Source organism: Nicotiana tabacum, chromosome 5 (genome assembly GCF_000715075.1).
Source record: "Nicotiana tabacum cultivar K326 chromosome 5, ASM71507v2, whole genome shotgun sequence".
NCBI classification, from domain to species: Eukaryota; Viridiplantae; Streptophyta; class Magnoliopsida; order Solanales; family Solanaceae; genus Nicotiana; species Nicotiana tabacum.
In genome coordinates, this window is record NC_134084.1 from 133,844,997 (window position 1) to 133,872,400 (window position 27,404).

The window sequence follows — 27,404 nt, forward strand, 5'->3', positions numbered from 1 at the left end:
ATGCTGTTTAGACCTTGGTGTTATGATTGATAATGTTAAAATTTCTCATTAAGTGAATTTTCATATGTTCACCAGCCTTTTGTTGTGCTATTTATGATCCTACTTGCACTAGATTCTCATGCTAGGAATTTTCATGTAAAAATTACTATTTCACTTGCTTCTGTCTGAGATTCTTCAAGGTTCTTCTGTTAAAATCTTATGTCTAAAGTTATTTAAGTTGATCCGGGATTATATTTTATTCTGAAACCCTACTTGGGATTGTTTGTAAGCTTGTGATGTTCCACCCTGTCATTTTGAACTTATTACTGAAACATACTATGAGACCATCTTAAGTATATAACTCCATATGATCTTATCTACATGCTTTGGTTTAAAATACTGTTAGTTGCAGTCTTAAGAACTAAGTGTATGGACTTCAAAATTTGCTTAATCAATCTCATGTACAGTTTGTTACTTGTGTGGTTAAGTTAGGCATTGCTGGGTAAGTTAGTTTACCCTTCAGGCCTGGTATGGGTCTATATCTAAGTTTGAATCATGCAGCTAATACACTCTAATATTTTGGGGTGTACCTAGATTTGAGTTTGCTATTTGTATGAAGAATAAGATTATTGAAGGCTTCAACATTGATGGGTTATTCTCCCTTGGGTCTGCTCTGTTTATTGGGCTTGTTCTCATTTTAATTTGTAATATTTGAGCATGTATTCTTTATTTTGGGCCTATAATGATTTGTAAGCAAACAATTGGGGAGTTAGTGAAATTGGGGAAAACAATTGTACTCTATTCTTGCATAAAAAGGGTAGAAAACATGTCTATAGGGTCTAAATACTTTGTTTGATATCTCGTTTGACATGCTCTATTTCTGTACACTGATAGAAAGCATGCCTATAGGAATCTAAGCATTTCACTTACTCAACATGTTCTATTCGTGTACACTGTTAAAAAACATTCCTATAAGAATCTAAGTGCTTCACTTGTTCACATGCTCCACTTCTATACGTTATTAGATAATATGCCTATAGGATTCAAACATCATTGGTTATTTTCTCAATTTTCTTTATTGACATGTGTTAGATATCATGCCTATAGGATCGCGTTAAGTAATAAAGACATGCTCCTATTGATATTCATCTAGATACCATGTCTATAGGTCCTTAATAGATTAAATAAACTGTCGTTGTTGCTATTCTTATCACACTGCCCGCCTAGAAAATATGCCTATAGGGATAAAGTGTTATAAAACCAATTTCAGTTGTCAACCGTTAGAAATCCTGTATGTAGGATGCTATTACTTGTCTTAGACAACATATTTATAAGATCAACGTCATTAATCTTGGGCTTTCGAACAGTCTTATTACCTAACTGCATGAACAATGTAGATGTCATGCCTATAGATTTGTAATACCTTTAATTTGCAAATATGTTAGCCTAAAGTTGTAACGCTGCCTGTACACTGCTGGAAATCAGAATCATCTAGAAATCATACCTATAGGACTTAACGATTATAATGCTTCTTAACTCTAAAATTGTATACTGCCTAATCTGCCGCGTACATTCGGTGTTTATGTGGGGGAGAGGGGGTTAACTTGAGCCTTTTATTGCATTTATGTGAAGTCCTATATGTTTTGAATGTGTGTTAGTTTTATCATTTTTGAACATCCTAAGTAGAGTCTAGAACCACCTAATAGTAGGTCCAAAGCTTCCTGGACCATAGGCATGTGACGGGTAGTGCACACGTAGGATGCAACCTAGAATTGAATTAGAGCGCCTTTAAGTAAACAACTTTAACATAGTAATCGGGTGGCAGGAGGTGTTAGTTTGTGCCCACTGAATAATATGAGCAACTCCTACCTTAAGGGAGTTACAAAATATTATTTCCATTGCATGGGGTGATCCTTTAGGCTAAAAAACTTAGGACCCCCCCCCCCTTCTTTTATAAGTCTATTGTTCACACTTAGTCATCAGATGTAAACCAATCAAATTATACCTTGTAACCTCTAAAGACATGTATAATCATCTATATAGTTTAATTGTTGCTCGATTTCCTTTACACTTGTTTACAATAGAACCTTTAAATTCCTTGTCTCCCCTCACTTATATGATCACTTAGGACGACTGTCCGATAATCCCATATAGTGTAAACTTCGGTCGGGACCCACAGTTGTGAACTTCGAAGAGTGCCTAACACCTTCTCTTTGAGGTAATTTGAGCCCTTACCCGATCTTTGGTGGCAAAGACTAGTTAAACAAAGTTATTTGCAAATAGGTGCGCTAACACACCTCAAAAATTATTAGGTGACGGCTCTTCTCGTTTAATACCCATTTAAAAGAGTTGTCACACGTCGAAACCCGCTTTCGAGAGAAAACGAGGTGCGACAACTTGCAATTACAAAAACATATATTATCTCAAATGTGCAACTGCCTCTGTTTCCTCAGGTGCATTGAAGAACAAAGCAGATACAAAATAAAGGACTAGAAAAAAAATATATCTTGTGTCCTTTAGTTTGTTGTGTCTTTGTCTTTTGTTATTTGCTTGTAATTCCTAAACAACTTTTTAGAAGCATTTAGTAAGACATCATTTAAACCACTATTGCTTTTGGTTGTTTGACTAGAGTTAGTCAAATGTGAGGTTTTGTAATATAATTATTACAAAGGCCTTACAATAAAGTTATTGTAAGAAGCGAAAGATTAAGAGTTCAATTCCTAAATTGCAATAGGTTGTAATATGAAGTTAGCTCAGTTAGTAAAGTTGAAATTCTACTAGGGTTGGTCATGATTTTTAATTCCGTGAGTTGGGAGTTTTTCATATAAATATTGTGTGTTCTTAATTTATTGTTGTTTACTGTGGGAATTGATAAAGACCCTAGTTCTTGATACAATTAGGTGGACCCTTAATTTCTATCCATGTAGCATTAAGATCGGTTAACATTGTTGAGTAAAGTATGCAACAGAATTGAAAAGGTGAGGAGAAAAGCTATGGAGTCCTAGATTTGTGCTGGATTTTCTTAACTTTATAATAATCAACTGAAGCAAATGTTGGGTTTATATAAGCTTATAAATATACAGACTACTAAGCCACTAAACTGTCATTACTATTACTAGTAAAGCAATAACAATCCACTACTAGTAAATCATAAAATTATATCATCACTACTGCAAACAAATCCAAAAATATAGGACACTACTAATAAACTCAGATTTGACCAAGTCCTACTTTGAATCATTAGTCAATAATCATAACGCAAATTCAAAGAAGGGAAGGTGGATTGGCGAGAGCTTGAGTACTAATGACAAGAGCACATCGTTTACCACAAAACGTTGTATTCAAAAAAAGTATAGACCGTACAATATAATACAGTTATGAAGGAATAAAAACAACAATCCAAACAGAGTGTTAAGTGGCCAAACCAAACAACACGTCGTCGGAGTTTTTCTACAAAAAATCATTACCAATTACTTGCCTAACATGGTAAGAACTAACAAATGTGCCAAGACTTTCTAGTTTTCTTATTCACCTCTTTGAGGGTCAAGAGTAACCAAATAGAACCTTCTAAGCGTTGGCGAAGATGTGGAATTTAATTGAGTTCGTACTAATAGAAAATTGGAAGTGTACCTACCGTTTACTGCGTTTCGACAACTACACGATATGCCATTTTTTCCCACATAATTCCAGCTTTTGTGGCTTCATATTTCTATTTCCACCAATAGTTAGAGGTCAAGCTGCCTATTGTGACCGACTGAATAAACATTATTTGCAAGTAAGACTTTTATCCGTATACCAATGTAATGCACGTCGACCTTTCAGCTTCCCTTTCTTTAACGTAAACGTCTTCAGCTGAGTAACTCTAGCTAGTTTCTCTTGATCTAAGAATCTTACGAACAATGTATTAAAATTTGGAATTCGCACTTGTTCTTCACTTCTTCAGCTTTTAAGAAAAATATTTTTCAAAATAAACTGACTTCACTTTAGAAACATGGCCAAATAGATTATTTATTAGCTGATTAAAAGCTGAAATCATAGAGTAACATGTAAATACACAAGATATGTCCTTTTTTCGCTGTGTGAAAGACTGTAAGCATTAATGATTTTTGTAGAAACATCCTAAGAGTTTGAAATTTCAACAAAGCAGATATCAAAAGGAGGTGTTCCTTTAGGCGTCAATTAGAAGGCACGAGTAAACTTACTACAAACAAGAGAATCAAAGAAATAATTAATTTTTAGATGGTGAAGAATAAACGCGAGGAAATAAAATAACTAAATTACTAAAGCAAACGCGTGGGCTCTACTAAGCTTTCCAATCACCTTGACCCCTTGAGCTACCAGTAATGAGCCATCCCCTTCATGTTTAGTGAAGATTAATCAAGAAATTCATTTTGTACCAGGAAAATAAAAAAAGAAAAAAATTAGAACATCATAGTTGAATTTTGAACCAGTGATCTAAAATAATTTGTAAGTCTTCTTTACAAAGAAAAAGAACGTTTTTGCCCAACTTGTATGGTATAATTTTTAGACATATATAGGAGGTTCAATTGAACTCCTTTTCCTTCCTATACCATGATTACAATTTCAAAATACAAAAGTAAAAAAAAAAAAAAACTAACACTACCCACCAACCTAAAAATAAATAAAAATTAGAAGGAACGACCAAACAAATAAAGTAAACTTGTGACCAGACATTAGATATTTGTCATGACCGCATGTAATCTTAGGTTTCTCATTGTCATCACCTCCCTATATATATTCAAGAAACCCCTTCATTCTCTTTCATGTTAGAAACACAATTCCCAACCTTCATTCTTCTTCCAACATTACACAAAGCCTAACAAAATCATCCACAAAAAAAGAAAGAATCTTAAAAGAAGGAGCGAGAGAAAAAAGAAGGAAGAAAATGGCCTCATACATGATTCTTTTCTTTGCTTGCACCCTTTTCCTCCAAGGTGCATTAGGTATGGTTATATTTAATTTTATTCGTTTTTATGATTGATTCTATTGATAGTACAGTGAACGAGCATGTCATCTTGATAGAGATGATTCTGCTTCATTAAACGTTTATTCTAATGTTTGGAACACGAGTTATATAGATAAAGAAATATATAAACTATCATTCATACTTATATTCAGACCTCATGTTTCGACTCTAAAAAATTTTAAAAAAAGAATTCTAATTTTTATTCGAAATGATTTATTTTAGGAATCTTGATCATACCATGCACGTTAATATATATATGATGAACATGTATATGTATAGAAGCTAATATATACATAACTATTTTTTTTAGGGGAAATCATCTGTGAAAACTTGCCAAAAAATGTTTGTTCTTTTTCAATCGCATCATCTGGGAAGAGATGTTTGTTGGAAAATTCAGCTAACAACGACGGAAAAATGGAGTACCAATGCAAGACATCAGAGGTTGTAGTTGGAAACATGGCAGAATACATTGAAACAGATGAATGTGTAAATGCATGTGGTGTTGATAGGAACTCAGTGGGGATTTCTTCAGATTCTTTGCTTGAACCTCATTTCACTGCAAAACTTTGTTCTCCTCCTTGTTATCAGAATTGCCCTAACGTTGTTGATCTTTACTTCAATTTGGCTGCAGGAGAAGGTATTAATAAGATTCAATCTTTTTGGCTTTTATTCCCTTTACCCTTTAGATCAGTTTCACACTAAATGTAACAAATTCTTGTTTTTGTTGAATTATGTGACTCATCTAAAAGTCTACACGGTTAGAGAGAACACGCTTTTCCTCTCTTTAATCTTAAGAGAGAGACATAAATCACACAATTCTTTCAACTTAGACTAAGCTCCCATTTCCTCATAGATTTTGGCTATTTTTAAAAAAAAATTGAAAATATAACGTTCATGAAATAATGATTAGTTTTTGAAAAAAATTTAAATTTTTTTTTAAGTTCACAAAAATTAGTTTAGGATTGTTTTCGGGTGAATTTCTTTTTCCAATCACAAAACTTTAACCTCTTTTTTTTCAAATAAAATGCATGTCCAAACACAACTTCAACTTTTAAGAATTATTGTTCCACACAACTTTAGAAACTTTTTTTTTTTTTTTTAAGTTTCAAACAAACTGATGTCCAAAAACTAGCTAAGAAATTATTGAATTGCTGCATCACACGATTTTGGAGTTCAGATCCGATCATGCTCAACAAAACTTATTTTACATTGTTTGCGAAGATGGCCAAAAAAGTTTATGCTTTTCTTGGAAATCAAAATCTTAATGTTGAATCAAAGAATATATCTTTTCTAGAATTTCACTAATGTTCCTTTTCTTAAATGAAAAATATATGTAGGAGTATATTTGCCAGAATTATGCAACAAGCAAAGGAGCAGCCCACACCGTGCCATGATTGAACTATTAAGCAGTGGAGCTGCAATTGATGCCCCTGCCCCTATTGCTTCTGAAGATGAAATTGTTGTTGATGCTCCTCAAATTTCCCCTTCTTCTTTCTAATTTATATGCATAAACCCTCTACCTATTATTCTAAGTTATTTTACATGCAAAGGAAATGCGAAACAAGTGCTTTATTATTTGTTACTATTGTAATAGTTATTGGAGTATAGTGAGCGAGCGAGAGAGGGAGAGATAGGATTTTGAGTTTATTCTTGATTTTCTTATATAGGGTTTATAGGAAATTGTTGCGAGAAAATCTGTTCACCAGTTTTTCTTCGGCTGAGACTTCAATAAAGATAATCTTTATTTACTAGTATTTGTTTCCTTCACTTTCACTCAGTTACTTCAGCTTTATTTATATGGAAAAGTGTCCAAAAGTATTACTATTACATACTCCCTCCATTTCAATTTTCATGAGATGTTTGACTCGTCACGGAGTTTAAAAGAAAAAGAGAAGACTTTTGAAATTTGTGGTCTTAAAAATGTAAGTAACATGACATTTGCGTGGTTATAAAAGCTTCTCATTAAAGGTAAAATGGGTAAAATAAAGAATTTAAAGTTGAATTATTTTCAATTGTAGAAATGTGTCATTCTTTTTTAAACAGACTAATAAGGTAAGTATGTCATCTAAATTGAAACAAAGGCAGGGTCGGCTCTAATGCACAAGCCACTAAGGCAAGTGCTTTAGGCCCCCAATTTTTGAGGGTTTCATTTTTCAATATAGTAACTAATTGAAGGACTTTTTCTAGCCGATATACATAGATTATACATTAATTATACATAATTATACATATATTTATATAGAAATTTTATATATATACACCGGCTAGTTTTAGTTTAAGAGATTAGGTGAGAAGATATTTGGGTTAATTCTTCTTTTTTTCTTTTAAAAAAATATAGAATTAAGATAGAAATTATAAAAGAAGTCCTTATATTAATATTTGGCTTTAGGCCACAAAATATGTCGAGCCGCCACTGAACAGAGAGAGTATCTCTTGAATTTATTTTGGGGGATTTCCGATCGTACCCTATATTTGTGCCACCTTTTAACTTGTATCCTATTTTTAAAAATTATTGAATTGGTAGCTAGTTGACAAAAAATCCGTAATAATATGACACTTACACCCCTGATAAATCGTGTGATCTGCAATCTCATTCATGAAAAAAGATCTCCTCATCTCCTCTCAGTAGCTTTATCAAAAAATCAGAAACTCCATGCTAATGTAGCATGAAGTTGTTTCATGTTGAAGCTAAAACTTCATGCTTATATAGCATGAAGTTGTTACATTGAAACTAAAACTTCATGGTAATGCATGCCGAAGTTATTTATCTTGCAGTCTACAGTTTTGTCATGAGTGCTGAAGTTATTTAGTTCATTTGCTAAAACTTCAGTTGAAACATGCTGAAGTTATTTAGTTTATTTGCGAAAACTTCAGACTAAACATGCTTAAGTTTTTGTCTTGTAGTATGTAATTTTTTAATGAGTTTTTGCTAATGCATGCTAAAGTTATTTAGTTCATTTGTTAAATCTTCATACTAAACATGCTTAAGTTATTTAGTTCATTTGCTAAAATTTCAGACTAAACATGCTTAAGTTATTTAGTTCATTTGCTAAAACTTCATTCCAAAACATGCTTAAGTTACTTAGTTCATTTGCTAAAACTTCAGACTAACCATGCTTAAGTTATTTAGTTCATTTGCTAAAACTTCATGCCAAAACATGCTGAAGTTTTGTCCTACAGTCTACAATTTTGTCAATAGCCCTGAAGGGTAAAATCATCTTTTTAAAATGCTTTTAACAAAATATGGGTACGGATGCAAACGGAAAAACAAAATGGGTATAAGTTAAAAGGGGGCGACCAAATAGCGCGCCTCATGCAATTTTTATATTTACTTTCATTATCTTTTTGCTAGCGGGCCTCTGAATAAACAGTATAGTCGTCCGTACTGTTTTAGTAGTTACTAGCTAGTTGTAGCTACCATTTACTATATTACTTCCGATAGCTATATTTTCAGATTTTTTTTAGAGCGTATTCGATGTATTTAAGCTACTATATTCATGAATACAGTAGCATTTCTAGGTGTGAAACATGAGATTCGAATTAGAGAAACTTTCAGAAACCACTATGTTTTAGTGATTATTAGCTAGTTGTAGCTACCATTTACTATATTACTTTCTATAGCTATACTTTTAGATTTTTAGAGTGCATTCGATGTATTTAAGCTACTGTATTCATGAATACAATAACATTTCTAGGCGTGAAATAGGGGATTACAGCTAGACAGATTTTTGTATTCGAGTGTATTTGAATGTATTTATGGCATGAAACATGGGATTACAACTGGACAGATTATTGTATTCGACTGTATTCACGTCGTGAAACAGGGGATTACACTGTTTTTAAACGGAAAGTGAATCAATTGACATAATAGACTCCTAATATAACTCAACAAACTCAATTATAATACACAAATTTTGTATTTCCACTTATAAAAAAGATTCTCAGCCGAAAAATACCCAAAAAATATAGCAATCTTCAGAGAAATTATATAATACATCTGAATACATAAATTATATTAATTAAAAAAATATATGAATACATTCATGGAATATAGCGAGACAGTAAATACAATGAAATATATAGAATACAACGAGATACATTGAAATACAATGAAAAAAAGATAATAAATACAATAAAATACATAGAATACAGCGAGATACATTGAAATACAATGAAAAAAAAAGACAATGAATACAATGAAAAACAGTGAGATACATTGAAATATATTAACAAAAAATTCAAGTTGCTCAGCCCCCAACTCAGTCGTCTTCGTTCAAGAACAACCCTAATATCGTCTCGTTGAAGCAACATCAGTATCAAGTCCTCGCGCGCTATCACAAAGAGAAATAACTCAGATCTTTAGAGTCTTTACAGCCAAAAAAGGGGAGAAGTGCCTTTATTACTATTTAGAATCTTTAGACCCAAAAGACTGAATTTTGACATGAAATTACAGAAGACGGAAACAAATACTAAAACTTCAGCTGGGGCGTCAACGTTCCAATAGAAGAGAAAGAGATGATTACGTGGACCAGAAGCACAAGAAAGTTGGATTATGTCTGATACCAACAAGACAAGTAGAGATCAGAGCCTAAAATGATATCGGGAAGTAGAGATAGAAGGAGAATAGATATGGGGTAGAGGATAGGAGAAATTTGAGGGAATATGAGAGACAAAAATAAGACAAAGCTTATTTTATGGCTTAAGAGTAGGAGGTGACCATAAATAAATTTTTGGCTATAAAAAATTAAAAGGTAGCTATGGAATATAATTTTTTAAAAGGGTATTTGTTTAAAATAAATAAGGTATCAACCTTTGCTATAAGAGGTAACTATTTCGTAAAAATAGCATGGTATAGCCAATTTTCGGACTGGTCATTCAAAAATTGCCAGCGTTTACGAAGTCAATGAAAAATAGCTACTATTTTGCTGTAACAGAGACCGGTCCAGCATAATATACTGAGTTCGGTGCACTTGTGTATGAACTCCAGCATATTATGCTGGACCGGTATACTTTGCTGAACTCCAGTATAATATACTGGAGACTGGAGCACCGGTGCTCCAAACTCCAGTATATTATACTGGACAATTATACTTGCTGGAACTCCAGTATATTATGTTGGAGTTCTAGTGTACTTATGCTGGAACTCCATCATATTATGCTGGAGTTCCAGCATACTTATCCTTGAACTCCAGTATAATATGCTGGAGTTCAAGCATACTTATGCTGGAACTTCAGTATAATATACTGGCATATTTTCCGGGTTTTGAACAGTGTTTTCGCTCAGATTTATCTTTACATGAAAAATGGCTAAATTTTGATTACTTTTGAAAATGGGATATTTTTGAACGACCAGTTGTAAATCTGGCTATTTTTGAATTTCTCCCAACTATTTCATATATATATATATATATATATATCGAAACTAGCCCATGTAGCTATAGAGTGTGGCCCAAATGTCTTTACGCAGTCCAAGCGCAATTCCTATTATGAAGCTAAGAATCAAGTCACATACCATGTTTACCATATTCAGATCTAGCACTTGTAGGATTACAAACTTTGATCTTGGCCTGGCCTGGCCTGCCTGAATATAGGGCGTGTGTAGTATTTATGAACGTGCGTTGCACGTTAATAATATCACGTGATGATTTAAATATTTATTTATACGAAGGAACAATAAAATTTGATTAATGAGATAAATTTTATGTATAATAATACAACAATCATCTAAAGGTTGAAAAATATTATTACAGTAGCATAATACATGAATTTAAAATAAAAGGTCATTATCAAAACTTACACAAATGATCAATTTTGTCATATTAGTTAGATAATTATGTATTATAATTTAAAAGAATTTAATGTGATGGTATCTTAACGAATATTTTTTTGTATATGTCACTTCCTAATGCTTTGGTTACTCTGCCTTAACCAAACCTCTTGTTGTCGATCTTGATATCCCTATTGAAAGTGCAACAAACAGTTGTTCGTGCAAGAAAACATATTGCGGTAAATATAGTCCAATATTTAGGATGTTTGTCCTTGTGCTTTATTTATTATATTTGCAAAACATAAACATACTAAAAATTATTTTCACACAAATTTAAAAGGATATTCCTTAGTTTCGAAAGACGAAAGTGGAATTCAGGGATAAGAATATACTTAGAAGCACATTGACCAGTATCATAATTTTTGCATGTATGACGTTCTTGTCAAAACTTCTATATATATATATATATATATATATATATATATATATATATACCATCTGTGTGCTATTACATAAGCTATTCGGTGTATGTAAGTTTTTCAGTAGCATGGCATGCATATTTTTCTTTAAAATCAACTTATATACAATGGAAAATCAATCTTAACTTAGTCTATTCTATGTATGGTGACAACAACATAGGTAAGAAATAATAAACTTGACAACAAACATATATGTCAGAAGACCATTTGATATTAAAGTATTTAAGTATTCGTCTTGGTAATAATTATTGGTATCATTTTCTGCTGAGTCAAAAAAAAAAAGCATTTTATTTTTACTATAAAATTTTGCAATCAACATTTTATTTAGTTGATCAACATATTCATTTCTGCTAGCTAAGATATCTTTTTAATTCTATCATGCGATTTGCACAAATTGTGTTTTAATCTAATAATATAAATATCTCTCTAATTAAATGTACTACTATTACTATTGGGAATAATAACTAAGTGTTCAGAAAGAACCAAATCATCTTTTATTGGATGCTCTTATTTGTTTCCGACACGAAGCAAGAAGAAACTGAATACTGGATTTGTTCTTAATTTATATTTCTTGTTTGTTGATTTTTTTTATTTGAGGCCAGAAGTATAACTTTGGCAAGCTCGCTTTTACAGTCTCTGCTTTTGTTGATTTTGGAACTCCTGGTAGTACTTCACATAAATTGCCTCCAAAATCATTAATTTTCATCAAACGGTTCATTAATATCCCATATCTCTCTAGAACTTCGGGCAATTATTTCGATCGTTTGACACTTAGCCATAAGTGTTTCATCCCATATTATCAATTTTGTTTTCCTTATAAATTTAGCACCATTGCTCTGCTTTGATATATTTGTGATGGTTATTTAAGTTGTTTGAAGAGATATATCAAATCTAAAGTTGGTGGTCTCACAATAAAATTGTTATTTATATATCACTTGCTATTATTACTATTAGTGTCATGCTTCTTAATATGATATTTGTAAATAATGCATAATATAAAAATATTAAATTTTCATGTAATCGATCCCAGTTAAATTGCAAATATCAATTTCTTGGAAGTCTTTTTTACTTTTACCAAATTCGTGCGTGCTCCAATGAATGAGGCAATGCCTCCTTTACGTAGATAGTATGAAGCGGCGGTGGAAATTATCTAATATATACTATATGACTATGGAACATAACAATGGGTAGGAATCTTGCTTTGTATATGAACCCTATGCGAATTATTATAAATTAGTAAAAGTTTTCAATGTTACAATTTTATCCGCACATGAAATTATATTAAAAATTATATGATTACATAACTAAAGATATTTACTTGTTCAATATTATATGAATTAGACAGCTCGAAAGTAATTATACTAATAGAATTCCTAAAGGTAATTATGTAGGATTACTAAGGTGTAGTATTATATCCTAAAACTAATAAGATTATAAGGCTAATCTCTAGAATTCCGGTTATGTCCTTTTATTATGAGTTATTATGCTTAATATTATAAGGTTATTTTGTAAACCGATATTGTATTCATGCTTTTATAATAACTAGTCTCTATGTACGTGCTTCATTTAATTATTTACGTTACAGAACAAGAACTAAATTTATTATAAAATTATATACAAGAAGAAAGAATCCTTGAAAAGCAATTGACATGGATGCAATGCAATTATATAAATATGTTGTCTATTGGTAAGAGGTAGTTAAAAGTATTTATCTAATTCTTTTCTGAAGGGAGAATTATTATTTATTGGACGGTAAGCGCTAAAAGAGTATATAAAATGCGACCTACATATGACCCTAAACCAAAGCACCATAATTGAGAATAAGACAAAAATAGTTATTTTCGTCAAATTCATATATATGGCCTTAAACCAAAGCATTACTCAATTTCGAAAAAGAAAAAAGAAAAAAAGAATTAATAATACCTTTTGGAAAACTTTGCTTCTTTCTACGACAATATCACAATTATATCCAATAGCCAAACCCTACAAACTAAAGATTTCAATATTAACAAATAAAGAAATTAAAAAAAAAAAAAAAAAAGCAAAATAGAACCATGTTAGAATTATCTTTCATTAGCATATAAAGACGTTATGGAAGAGCGCCAGAAGAAACAAAAAGGCAAAGTTTTTGACATGCTTAATTATAGCCAATTACAAACGGTAAATATAGTAGTAACAAGGATGTAAACTACTTGTTAATTTAAAAGTTTATACTTTCTGTTTGTTTGGAATTTACCCGGCAAGAGGTTTATGCAGCTACTCTTTGAATATCTGCATAAAAAAAGTTTATTATGAATAATGTGGAACAATACTCATACAAACTGGAGAACCAAATATCAAGCATAGCCCAAGAATTATACGCAATATCTTGTAGGGAATGTGTATGTGTAGTATAGATTGGAAAAGAATTTTAGCCTCGGATAATTTACAACTACATCCTTAAAAATTATATATAAATAATGTTTCTGGAATACTTTAATCGTTCTTTATTTATCAATAGACATGAGGAATATTCTATAAACAAATATTATCCTTTTCCAGATCTAACTCCACATTACATAAAACTAAAAGATTTTAACATTAAGAAATAAGGGAACAAAAAAGAAAGCAAAAAGAAAATCATGTAATTAGGAAAATTATCTTTAGTTTGCAAATAGAAAGAAAAGAAATAAAAAAGAGAAGCTTTTGACATGCTTATAACCAACTACAAATTGTAAATACATGAAGTTATTACCTGTCCACTTGGAACTTTCCCGGCTAGAGGTCCACGCGGTTATACACTTGTGAGAGCATAAGCAAAAAAGGCACGGTAAAACCTTTTTTTTATAACAGTAATTAAGGTATGGTTCCAGGTATTCTTATTCAGGTGGGACTTGTATGGAAGTAGGATGCCTGATTGGTATAAGAATTCAACGCATATTTGTATTACGGTGATGGTTTTCACGTTAGAATTTTAGTTTAGATTGGAAAAGAATTCCAGTCTTGGATAATTTACAATTACATCCTTACATTATACAAATATTTAATGGCATAAACGTCAATTAATATTTCGGGGATATTTTAGTCGTTCAACATTTAGCAAAAAATATTTGTGCTTTTATAATAATATTAATATAGATATAGATATATATATCAAAACCATGTAGCAATGTCTTTACGCAGTCCAAGCGCAATTCCTATTATGAAGCTAAGAATCAAATCACATACCATGCTTACCATAGACAAATGTTTTATGTCTTCAGTCATTTTCACTCTCGAGATTCTGTCAAATGTGATTGAATGATAAGCTTAGTTTTAGCTGTATCTTCCCTTCCCATTTCTCGCAAGACTGCCAGCCAATATGAGATGTAATTTACAATAGTTGCATTAAATCACTATAGTTGCAAGAATGCCAGCCAATATTTGACTTATTCTATTGACACTTGTGGTGTCTTTGAAAATTATTGGCACCATATTTTCTGTAGGTGACTAATCTAGTTGGAATTGGATAGCTTCTTGGGAACACTAATTCCCCAATGTGACATATTTTCTCGCCTACTTCATGGTGCTCCAATAGTCTCTGAGAAAGAAAAGTAGGGAAATAAATGAGAAACCTTCACTGCTTCGACGTTTAGGAAATCTGCGTTTTTCTTTGTTTTTTATTATTCCTTGGCCAATTACATGGAAGACCGATCAGAAACAATTTGTGATAGAGCCTTCTATTTAGGTTTATGATATAATAATTAAACGGAAAAGAGACAAATATACCCCTGTACTATCAAAAAAAGGTTTAAATGTGTCATTTGTTATACTTTGAGTCCATATATACCTCTGTTGTTATACTATTGGTTCAAATATAGCTCTTCTCCGTTAAGTTTGTCCGAAATGAATATCCAATCCTAGGTGGGTAGATGACACATGGCTTGCCACCTCAATGCCCCTAACCCATTTTATCCCTCCCTTCTATTTTTTTTTCCCACCACTAAAATTTCCTTCCCCTCCACCACTATTGCCACCATTACCACTACCATGAAAAATATTGTGTTTAAAATTTTAGTCTTTTATATATGGATTAAGGGCAGGTGACATGCCATGTGGAATCCACCTCATCAGGATTGGATGTCCACCTTGGACAAACTTAACAGAAGAAAGGTATATTTGAACCAATAATATTACGACAGGGGTATATTTAGACCCAAAGTATAACGAATGGTATATTTAAACATTTTTTCATAGTATAATTAAATCACTCTTATCATATAGCTTTTGGCCTTAATGTGGGATTTTCTCTCTCGTGATATAGATATCAATGTCTGTGTGATTCATGGAATAGGTTGCTAGAGTTTCACTTAACATATTTCCTATCAATTTAACTTTGTTATTTTTGTTTTCAATCGTGAACTATGCAGTGCTTCTCACGTGGGATGCTAGGTATTTTCAAAAGAGACAAGGGACTTGGTGTGCGAGTTGTGGGATAATGTGTTCGAAAATGGATCTTATTCACTATCTTTGATTCTTGCCTTAAGAAAGTTCTGACATTTTGCAACTTGAGAAACCTCGAGCAATAAATAAATCTACACGTACAATAATATGTTATTTAATTGGGGCTTGGGAGAACAAAAAAAGTACCATACTACTGTGCTAAATTGCAAGTCAAGCAGGTTGAGATTCCATTTCCATTAAACAACAACAAAAAATCCAATAAAATCTCACAAGTGGAGTTTGAGGAGAGTAGTGCGTAGGCAGACCTTACTCGTACTTTGTGAAGATACAAAGGTTATTTCCGATAGACCCTCGTCACAAGGAAAGGTGCATCAGATGTGAGCACAAAATCAAGAACAAAAGGTGGCATCAAAGGACAATAAATAATTCTCCAATGCCTTGACAGGATGTGAACACAAAATCAAAAAAGGAATGTATAAAATTAACTATTGACAATAACCCCTTTAAATACAAGAAACTTGAAACAGTAAAAATCAAGAAATGCAAATATACACATGTTTTGTTTTAATTTTTGTTCCTTTTTGCTTCCAACTTTGTAGCTTGTTTAAGTGCTTCTTGGGCATCATTCTCCATCCCAAGGCTAAAAAGGGCAACAGACTGAAGGTAAAATGCAGTTGGCCACTCAGGAGATATAACCTGAGCTTGCATTGCATCCCCTAGAGCCTCTTGTGCCATGTCGCTCATTAGATAACACAAGCATCGCCTGGCGTATATGGTTGGTGACACCATGGTCCCTCCATCGTTGAACTAATAAAACAAAAATAGTACTTATATAAGCCCACAACAAATTGTGTTTAATCCCACAAGTGAGGTCTGGGAAATAATGGAAGAAATTATGAGTACAAATAGCTCGAATAGTTTAGGTGGTAAGAAGTAATCCGTGTTTTGAGAGTCAGTATTTTATTTTGAGCTATTTCAGACAATTGAGAGGATATTAGCTAAGTCTTTTGATAAATTGTTACCTACGAAAGAAGAAACTGATAAATAATGTTGAAGGTAGACATGAATCATTAAGATAATGAACAATTTTAGACGGCAGACCTGTGTATAGCACTCAATGGCAGTTATAGAATCCTTGGCTCGGAAAGCAGCATCTCCTTGCTGCTTAGAGTTCAAGGTTTCCTGCATCTGATTTGTCCACATTTGGAACGAAAGCTGCAAACATACCAATAATCAACTTAGATAGAATCCCCAGATAATTGAATGAGTATTACACAAAGAAGTACCGAAAGAACAACACGTCTCTCAATTCTTATGCCAAAACTAGCACAACAATAAGTTCATCTTCTACCTAATAACATAAATTATAGTTCATGATGTTCATACGCTCTATTATGCCCCTTCGCATCATGCATTGGGAAAACTCAGTGTTCAAATAAACACCAAGTCATTATATGCACATTTGGCCAGCAAAGTATATTTGTCAGAAGTTGCAATACCTGGCCCGCAATGATATCAATTAAGACAACTGCTATTGCAGTATTCAAGCAAAGCACGTTATTCATTTGGGACACCCAAAATTAAACATACAAGGGTGGGGTGGGGTTGGGGGGGGGGCTATGAACCTTAAAGATCCCAATTTATTCACTGTAGTGATAAAACAAGATTAAGTACATGGATTGAGACGAATACTTTGGCAAGCAAGCAGCTTCCATTATCTTAATTTTTCAGAAACAAGGAGGGACAATGTACAATTGGCAATTCCTTCATCATCAATAAATAGTGAAGGGACAAACCTCATTAGCAATTCCTTCATCATCCTTGTACCCTGTCTTTTGCAATATCTCATGAAGGGCAGTAAGATCCATTCTCAAACATGCTTCCCCTGTTGTTGTCAACAGCAATGGTTGGGGTGGGGTCGCCGTTCCATGTCTAATGCCCAGTAAAACATGTGATGGCACCTGACATTACATCATCAGGAACTATGAGCCTCACGCATTATTAATAATAACATGAATAAGAGGGTGTTTGGCTAAGCTTATAAGCTGGTCAAACTAGCTTATAAGCACTTTTCGGCTTATCTACGCGTTTGGTAAACACCAAAGTGCTTATATGTCAAGTGCTTATAAGCCAAAATAAGCTATAAGCCATAAGTTGGTCATCCCCAACTTATGAGTTTTCAATTTATAAGCACTTTTAGTTTGATCAAAACTTTTACTATTTTGTCCATATTATTATTATTATTATTATTATTATTATTATATAATTCTGAAACACATTTATTTTAATAAAACTCTTAACCTATTCTTCATTTAACTCCGTCATCTTTTCCCGGGCTTATTTGCCAGAAACATTGTCCACCATCATGAACAACGAAAAGCTCTTTACCGTCAACATAAATCAATCAAATTAATTTGAGTTAGAAAAATTCTATCTTCTGCAAATCAACTTTCTTCATCATTTTGAAAATGTGGCTGTTTTGCATCATTCAAAATTATATTGTGAAATATGAACTAAATTATCTATTTTTAATTGCATTGTGTTGGTAATGAAAAATGACGATGTAATAATGATCTTCTTACTGTACTTTAGCTCACTGTTGCTAGAATAAAATATACTTACTAAATATTAATTTAATCTAATCAATTTTGAACTAAAAGTAAATTCATAAGTTATATATACTTCGATCAATTTAGAATTTGAAATCTTGTATAATTATATATTTATTAGTGTAAACAGTTTAAGGGACATTTAAGTCATTACATCACAAGAAAATGCTTAGAAGCACCTATTTACCAAACACTTTAACTGCTTATTATCAGTTTCAGCACTTAAATCCAAACATGTTAACTGCTTATTTATTAAATCAATTTCAGCATGTAAAAGTGCTTTTCAGCACTTGATGCTTGTCAACCACTTTGAATCAGCTAGGCCAAACAGGCTCTAATTTTCTTTTGATATGGTTTAACCACCCACCCCCCACCCCCAAAGCCCTCCCAAACCTTATCAGGGGCCAAGAGGCTTTTCACGCTAACCGTGAGCTTTACGGTTGGAGGTGGAGAGTCCTTTCTACTAGGCCATAACTCTCTTATCTGTCGTAAGTATTATTTGAAAATTAAATTAAAGGAAAAAACCTAGTGGAGTAATTCCGAGGCATATGTTTGCAGATTAAATAAACTTGCTTCCATCCCATGGGGCAAAAGATTGTGGTTAATGTCACTCCACAACCATGATTTCTCTTTCAAGTTCCACGAATAATTAGCAACGTAAACTAAGGTTCACAGTAGACACTTCAATATTATAGTGAGAATAAACCTTACTGTGGTGAGAACTCAGACAACCAAATTTCAAATGCCAAAGTTAGAGGAGAATGTATAATATATGCTCACTTCAATCACATAAATGAAAGAAGGTTGCAACGCTTCAAATGTTGGAACGATATCAAAGCAAGTCAAGGGGAATAGAGAGTGACTGTCATTTGGTCGTACCTCTGTTTCTTTCTGAATAGTCATGAGAGAATTAACCAGAGATTTTGCATTTGGCCTCTCACGTGCTTCATACTGTAAAGAACGGGTGGCTAACCGCACAAGCTCGGTCCCGTCATCATTAGAAATACGACCCTCCAAACAAGAATCCATCAGTGTCGAGAAATTCTTCACCCGAATTAGATCAAGTGCCTACAGGAAGGTAAAGGAAACAGTAACATCTTAGATTTAGGTACTCAAATAATAGAGTCAATAACGTTCATTAAAACATGGATTTCATACTAAGAGTTGATGATTTTCCATAAAAAGGTTCCAACAATCTTCAAACTTACATGGCTCGGAGGTATGTGTTTTCCACTCAAAAGATCTAACAACATTGTCCCGAAGCTGTAAACTACACTTTCAGCTGTCACTCTTCATGGTACTAAAGAAAATGCCCGACTGCAATAAATTCATAAATTAATTAAGCAGCTGCCCATCCAAGCTAGGTTTTGCAGCAACTATAAGTCTAAAGTCACCGAAAGTCCACAGTATATAACACTAAACTGACAGTATAGAACACGAAACGGACTAAACGATCGCTTAAAGAGAGAAACATTTGACCTGTTCTCATGTACTCTGGAGGAGTGAAAGCCAAGTTTGTACTGTAACTTTTTCCATCTCTACTGTTCTTCATCAGGCCAAAGCAAGAGAGCCTAGGATCACCATCCTGGAGAAAGTAAACAAAATTAGAAGGCCACACAAATAGGATTAACAAACATAAGGGTAAAACCAATTTTACCTGATCAAATAAGATTCTGTAAGCATTAAGATCATGATATATTGCTCGACCCTTACTGCAGCAGTATTCCAAAGCTTGAGCTAAGTAAAAAGCGACCCTCAACCTCATCGCCCATTTCATAGGTTCGCTCTCCCCTATTGCATTTCATAGCAAATCAAATATCAGCTTTTGCCCTCAACTCATAAACTAATTAATTAGCCTTGTCAAGATATATATTACAACTAGGAATGCAGCCACCAAAGAAGAACATCAGTCTATTATTTCCCTTAGACTTCTAAATCATGAAAGTTTACAATTTAGACCACGTTCAACTTCGAGGAGTAATTAGATAATGCTCCTAGAGTCTACAACTCTGTTATAAAAGATTTAGGTATTACTATAAAAATGAAGACTTTCGGTGAAAACTCACAGTGAAATAAATGCTTTGCTAGGGTATCATTTGGCATGAACTCTGCTACGAGCAACCTTTGATCCCCTTCGCAGCAACATCCAAGTAGATTTGCCAGTCTCTCACTCCTCAGATTCCCCACTGCTTTAGCCTCATCCTATGTATTACATAAATGGTGTCCAAAACAAAGCTCAACAAGTTCATAAACCATACAAACTGGAAAAAGAAATTGGATAGACAGGAAGAAAACGTAGTAATAAAAAAAGAAAATTTTGGTGATGAAACAGTTGTAACATAAAATAAATACTTCCTCTATCTCAGCTTATATGACACTGATTCCTTATTAGTCCGTTCCTAAAAGAATGACGCACTTCTATATTTGAAAGCAATTTAACTTAGTCTTACTAACTTTCTTAAACTCATGCCGGGTCAAACTATGTTACATAAATTGGAATGCAGGTAGTAAACAAATGTGCTCTCTTTCAGCTTTTAGATAAGGTGGACACACACAATCACGGTATATTGCATTAGAGCAGGCTAAGGTCTAAGTCTGTGTCTCATTGCCACCCATCAACAACAAATATTATGTCCAATAAAAAGAATCAAATCCATTAGCAAGGGGTGAGTTGTAGACCTAAATAACTAAATAAATGTGTCCCCTCTATCATCTATGGCTCTATGTGGTTACACAATTCAATTTAACAGAAGAAGTAATAGAGTTTAATCAAAAGCTAACCAAGAACTGGCGAGAATCAGGCCAAGCAGACCTATTGAAGCGTTTAACAGCAATAGAGTGACCATTCTGGAGCAGGCCTTTATAAACGACATTTGGGGCTTTCTCACCATGCTCAGACACTATATTATCCGCAGAAAATCCATCAGTTGCAATCATCAGCACATCTAGACTAAATTCAGTAAAACTCGGTAACGCGTTTTTCTCATTTTCCCCTCCATTCTCTGCACATTACAAAAACAAGAAAGAACTCATCAACCCATTCACAGAGTCACATAAAAGCACAAAGAAATTGAAATATGTAAAAAAGAAAAAAAAATACCCAGATCAGAAAGATCGTGCAGAGATGGCTTGAGGTGGGAATGGCCGCAGCAGAAAAAGAATTTGGAACAGTGAACACCCATTTGACAGTGCAAAATGAAAACAGCAAATTCTATGAGATTTCTTGGAATAAACTTAGAACCTTTTCAAGCATTAGCAGAACAGAAGGGGTAGACTAAAAAAGTCTTTTTTCTTTCTATATAGTACTAGCTCTTTCTTGGGGACAAAGATAATTACTATGTGGGTATACAAAGAAAGGATATTTTGTTTAGCTATGCAAATTCTGTTTGTTTGGTCCTTTCAACAACATATAGAAAGGAGGAGTTTATATGGTCGAATGATGAAGAAGCAGTGATTTTCATGTGTCTAACTTTTCAGAGGAAGACGTGTTTGTGCTTTTGGAAAAGAGAATGACCTTTTCTACATTTATATACTAAATGTATCACTTTCTCACCGTGTCTGCTTTTTTGGTCTAACTTTTCTGCTTTTAGCTGCGCTTCAACTTCCTCATCATTCCTCTTTTGTGCTTCTACTGTTCCATTGTTTGATTTCTCTTCCAAATTTTCTTTCTGTAAAAGGTAAAATTAGTTCATATTTATTGGCGTTTGGACATAAAAATTATAAATTTTTAAAATAGATGAAATTTTTTTTAAGTGAAAATGGTATTTCAAATTTAGAGTTGTGTTTGGACATGAATATAATTTTGGGTTGTTTTTGAAGGATAATTAAGGGTGTTCAAAACCTAACCGAAACCGAAGCTTAATGGCTTATTGGTATCGGGTTAACGGTTTAACGGATGAGGAACGAATTAAATTTTTTATTAACGACTTATCGGTTTAGGGGCGGATTATTCAATTTTCTTAATGGATAATCCGTTAACCCGTTAAGTGTGTGTGTGTGTGTATATATATATATATATATATATATAATTTATTTTTATCCATATATATATTAAATAATCAAAACCCTTCTTCCTCCAATACTCTATCAAAGTGAATTAGAATAAAAGAAAACAAATAAAAGGAGTCATCTAACTGTGACAAAAGACAGAATTTGCTGTCTGAAACAAGATAACAACGCCAGTTACGCCACTGCTTCATCAACTTTGCCTGGGTTTTAAGGCATCCTAGAAAACGATACGTGGAGCCGAAAACAATCGGGTCCAAAAACAACGATCTCGAAGAGAATGGTATTTATAAAGGTCACCCGGTAACATTTAATGAAGAATATTCTATAGCATTAAGTGCACGGTTCGTTACAGAGAATATGACATTCACTGCCTACCGTTACACATTCTTCAATGACCCTCATAATTATCATTTAAGAGGAGTTTGATCCTATAACCTTGTTCCCTAAGTACAGCTACAAAATGGTGAGCTCCCCAACCATTGTAGCTGCCCAACCATTTTACTTTCTTACTTATTCATATTGTTATTATTTCCTCCGGAAGCTCGGCTCCCAAAATCAGGATTTCTGTTGTTTTATCTTAACTTCAAAGCTAAGTCTTACATTTTTGTTTAATTTATTCATCATTTTAGGATCAAATCGATTCACTTGTCTATAAATCACGTATAAATTCAATTATACCGTTTGAGGGGTAAATACTTTCCCGCAAGAAATCTACTAGCACCGCGCTTAATTAAAAAATATATACTCCTGTGTTTTTGAAATAAATTAACATGATTAATTGATAGGTTGTTTCACTTTAATTTTTTACTTTTAAAGTTAAATTGTAATGTTTACTGTAAGAATATTCAGAATTTTGAGTTCTATGAGTTAGAATTCAGGATTGTACCACAAATTCATTTGACTTATTAAATTTAAATTAATCACCTATTTAGGGACATTTTTAGCACTAGTATACTAATCCGAACCAAATCAATCATTGTTTTGATGAACCCATAAGTTACACTTTACGTCCGCCCCTGCTGGCAATAGTGGTGCCTGTATCTTGGTCAAGCTGATTCACAAGTTTTTATTATCCACTAAACATATATACAAAATTAATAAATAAATGAAGGTTTAAGATAGCGGGTGGGATGAAAACGTAAGAAAGTGAAATGTGATAGAAATAACAATTTAATTTTCAAATAAAGTAAAAAAATATGATGTGGCATAGATAATTTGAGCTGGATATTGTTGTCTCATTCACATAGTATATTTGAAGACCACACGAGGTTAGAGGGGTTTAAAAGAGTTGTTTTGAACGATTTGAAATATTTAAATAAAAATTAGTGAAGTACGGGACTGAAATTTTAAAACGGGACAAGTAGAGATATATCCGTTAGGAGAACCAACTCCTCTCCATTTTTCCAAATTCTCACTTGTCTCATCTTAATATCAATGGTTTAAATCTAATTAATTAAAGCAAACTTTTAATCATTGTTAGATAATAGATTCTCTCATTTATTTGCTGCCAAAGATTTGGTAATCTCACAATTGGTTGCAGCAAATTCCATATTTTTGTAAATGCTTTTCCAAATATTTGGATATCGTATTGGAGATCACTATATTTTCTTTCATTTTCTAAATGCTTATTATTTTAGTCCCGCGAACTCATTTCAAATTTAATGAAACAATATGCTAAATCTTCATTTTCTCAGCTTAGTTAAATCTCTCCAATGTTTTCTGGGAAAAGGAATATAAATAATTGACATCTATAGGTCAACATATACGAGTTATAAACAACAACAAAAAAATATCTGCAGTTAAATGAATTTAATGAGCGCAACAATTAGTAACTTTCTTTTCGTATATGTCGTTAAAGTTAAAAGAGATATATTCATTGTTTCTTGTTATCCACCACGATGGTTGGTGGCGCGGCTACCGTACAAGGATCAAGGGGAAAAACGTATAATAATTGATGATATTTGCTTTTTAAATAATTTTTTAGCATTAGATTGTGATTAATTTATACTATGTATTTTTCCTTTCTCCAATTATGCAGACATGCAATCTATTTTGTTGAAGAAAGCTTGCTCCAGAATTATGAGATTATTGCCAAATATTTGGAAAAATATTTACAAAAAAGAAGAAAATTTGTAGCTACAATTGTGGACTTGGCAAATTTTTTATAATTAATATATCGGAGAATCTATTAAATCTAACTATAGTTAAGAGCTTGCTTTTATTAATTAGATTTAAACCGGTGATATTAAGATGGCACACATGTCACTCATCCAAGTGAGAACTCGGGGAAATGGAGACATTAGAAAATAGAGAGGAGTTGAACCCTCAGGCTAATTTTTGCCTTTCTTAAAATATCTTTCAAAATGTTGACATCATTATATTGCTCTGAACAGGGATGACAATTTGAGTCCAAATTTATTTAAATCGTCTAGAAATTAATGGGTTGAGCTACAAATATTTTAGCTCATGGGTTTATTTGGGCTGATGCCAAGTTAACCCATCATTTTTATAGCTTATTTTGACCCATGAAATAGACCAAATACAACCCATGAAACTCACCCAAACAAAAGGATCTCAACCGAACTGAAAGCTTGTTTGGAAATTTATTTAGTTGCCCCATCATTAGTTTCGGTATCTAAGTTTAAAAATGAGAATCAAGGTATTTAAGTTTTAATGTAAATATGAATAATTTTGTAATTAAGTTGTAGTGAAATTTACTTATTTAGAAATAACATAAAAGATATTTTTCAACTTATAAATCTTAAATACTAATTTGTTATTTAAGAAAATATATTTTGATCTCAAAATACTAATGGTATTTTTTCACCTTTTATACATAGGTGTATAAAAGGTAAAAGGCTTTGTTTATACAAGATGAACATGGTTCTAAAACATAGGTCAAGTTGGGCGGATTAGACTCCGACCTATTGTTTAGCCCATCTTGACTCAACCCATCTTAGTCCAAGTACACTTTGGGTTGGGTTGGACAATGATCCATTTATTAACCTAACCCATTTTGATTTGTCCAAATTCAACCCAACCCGCCCATTTGCTCCCTAGGTCTGAATCTTATTCTCTTAGGAGTGATTTTATTTTGTGCCTCTCACAACTGATACTAGTTGTGTAAGACCTTTTTTGTCTCATATATTTGTGGACTCATATGTTACACATCTGGGTCCACAGAATTCTGGGACCCACACAGTTGTGAGATAAACAAGAGGCCTCGTAGTATGAAACCATTTCCTCTTTATTGCCATTTGTGTGGAAATTAGGACCTCTTTTATATATGGTGTTACGAGGCAATGCTCCACAGATGTGAATGAACACTGCTCCGATCCATTCTTGGCCACGTCGACAGCAAAATGCAACAAATACAAAACATATCACAATAACATAGTAACACCAGAATAATAAGGACAAGAAGCGTCGATTAATGATGTGTACACTTCAATAAAAGTACCTTTCAAAGGATAAAAGTAGAAAAATGGATTTAGTTTGACAAATGAAATCTTCCTTTCGCAATTTTACGAAGTATCACCCATTAAGACTCGGTCAATTTTAATTACTTTTAAGACCCTGTCAAGTCAAGTCATTTTCTTTTTTATTCCATTTAGCCCATAGATAACTTTACATCTTCCACTATATCACAAAAGAATACAATTACTCCTTGACTTGGATAATGGTGACTTGACCTAGTAAAAAATATAGGAGGAAGAGGCCGAGATAGGAGCTGGCAAATCCAATTTCCAGAATGTTGAATAATTGATCTGAAGGTGTTGCATTACTGAATCTTGGACTGCTTCAAATGCCAGACACCCAAATTTTTACGCTATTCTTATTTATTTATTTATTTATTTATTTATTTATGTTATCTTTCTCTCTTTGTACTTTTGTCTCCTCCCTTCTTCTCCTCTATGTATTTTCCTTTTTCCTTTTTTACTTTATATGTCCATAAACTGGATCAGATTGAAGGCAGCATAAGCGCAATTGTTAATATGTTATCGTCATTTGACCAGAATATCACGAATTCAAAATGTGAAAATAGTTTGTCGCAGACATTGAAGTTAAAACTACATGCAATAGATTTTAATATGGTCCAACCATTTTTCTGCATATAACAAAACCGTAGTGCGTGCACTTAATAATCAACACCACTTAACCTCATATCCCCTAAGAAAACAAGTAGGCCCATTCTGTTATTCCACTTATAATATGTATCACGACAAAGGTGTCAAGAGGACCCTCAATCCCCAAGTCGTTTTAAGTTTCAACCCCACTCCTACAGTATCTGAGTAAAGATGGACACAAAAACAGTGAGAACATCGGTCGTTAGACAGACAGACATACCCTAATCATGACAATTTATTCTCAAAATCTCACTCATATCAGACACTAAAATGTTAGGCTGTCAAGAGTATCAACAAAAGCAGCTGTTGACAGGCTATTGCACCCTTTGAGAAAAATATACCAGAAAAAAATAGGGAATAACAAAAAGAAGAGAAAAAAAAAAGACACAAGAAATAGAATAAAAGGGTATAAAATCAAGCTTACAGAACCTATACACATTAAAATCATATAAATGAATGTGATGTGTTTAATAATAGGCCGTCATCTATCTATGCTAAGCTGATGTGCTACCTTACAATAATTCACACATGACACAAAAAAAAAATTAAGTTTTATGCGCACATTTTAAGGCACAAAATAAAATAAGTTGCATGCAGTTGGAATGCAATTTGTGCCCCTAGACCATTTGCAACAAATAATTGCTTGTTACGTCATTATTAGCTTCATTATGATATTCACTCGATAATGGGGTATATAAAGAAAGGAGAAAAGGGCTATTGCGTATTTATAGTCTATTTGATCAAGTTTCTTTTTTTCTAAAAGTACTTCTTTGCAAAAGTACTTTTTTTAAAAAAAAATTAAGATGTTTGGCCTAATTTTTAAAGGGAAAAAAAGTAGATTATCTAGAAACAGAAATAATTTTTGAGAAAACAGAAAAAATAATTTCTTCCCAAAAATATTTTTTTGAAAAGTAATTTTGAGAAAGATACTTAAAAGTACATTTTAAAAGTTTGACCAAACACTAATTGCTGCTTAAAAATATTTTTCAAATTAAATATTCAAAAACAAACTACCTATCAAAAATA

General features: G+C 32.8%; 2 protein-coding genes across 2 annotated transcripts; one reads left to right on the top strand and one right to left on the bottom strand.

Moving 5' to 3' along the window:
- Positions 1–4,745: 4,745 nt before the first annotated feature.
- LOC107789881 (uncharacterized) lies at positions 4,746–6,720 on the top strand. The gene is made up of 3 exons (XM_016611754.2): positions 4,746–4,943; positions 5,277–5,603; positions 6,304–6,720. Exons 1-3 carry the CDS (start codon positions 4,886–4,888, stop codon positions 6,462–6,464), a joined length of 546 nt encoding a protein of 181 aa, XP_016467240.1. The 5' UTR covers positions 4,746–4,885; the 3' UTR covers positions 6,465–6,720.
- Positions 6,721–16,037: 9,317 nt separating this feature from the next.
- Positions 16,038–21,751, bottom strand: LOC107789880 (serine/threonine-protein kinase BSK5). Its single transcript, XM_075254082.1, has 10 exons — positions 21,344–21,751; positions 21,025–21,245; positions 20,310–20,445; positions 19,901–20,034; positions 19,722–19,828; positions 19,452–19,536; positions 19,123–19,311; positions 17,431–17,595; positions 16,736–16,849; positions 16,038–16,441 (listed from the first exon to the last, which is right to left on the bottom strand). Exons 1-10 carry the CDS (start codon positions 21,423–21,425, stop codon positions 16,199–16,201), a joined length of 1,476 nt encoding a protein of 491 aa, XP_075110183.1. The 5' UTR covers positions 21,426–21,751; the 3' UTR covers positions 16,038–16,198.
- Between the last annotated feature and the right edge of the window lie 5,653 nt (positions 21,752–27,404).

Bases quoted from the DNA above. Each gene is read 5' to 3' on its own strand.
- LOC107789881 (XM_016611754.2), top strand. From the start codon at position 4,886: ATGGCCTCATACATGATTCTTTTCTTTGCTTGCACCCTTTTCCTCCAA. The intron at 4,944-5,276 runs GTATGGTTATAT...TATTTTTTTTAG, and splicing joins TTTCCTCCAAGGTGCATTAG to GGGAAATCATCTGTGAAAAC. The intron at 5,604-6,303 runs GTATTAATAAGA...AAATATATGTAG, and splicing joins CAATTTGGCTGCAGGAGAAG to GAGTATATTTGCCAGAATTA.
- LOC107789880 (XM_075254082.1), bottom strand. From the start codon at position 21,425: ATGGGTGTTCACTGTTCCAAATTCTTTTTCTGCTGCGGCCATTCCCAC. The intron at 19,829-19,900 runs GTAAAATTGGTT...TACTTTCTCCAG, and splicing joins ACAGAATCTTATTTGATCAG to GATGGTGATCCTAGGCTCTC. The intron at 16,442-16,735 runs GTCTGCCGTCTA...TTGTTTTATTAG, and splicing joins CCATTGAGTGCTATACACAG to TTCAACGATGGAGGGACCAT.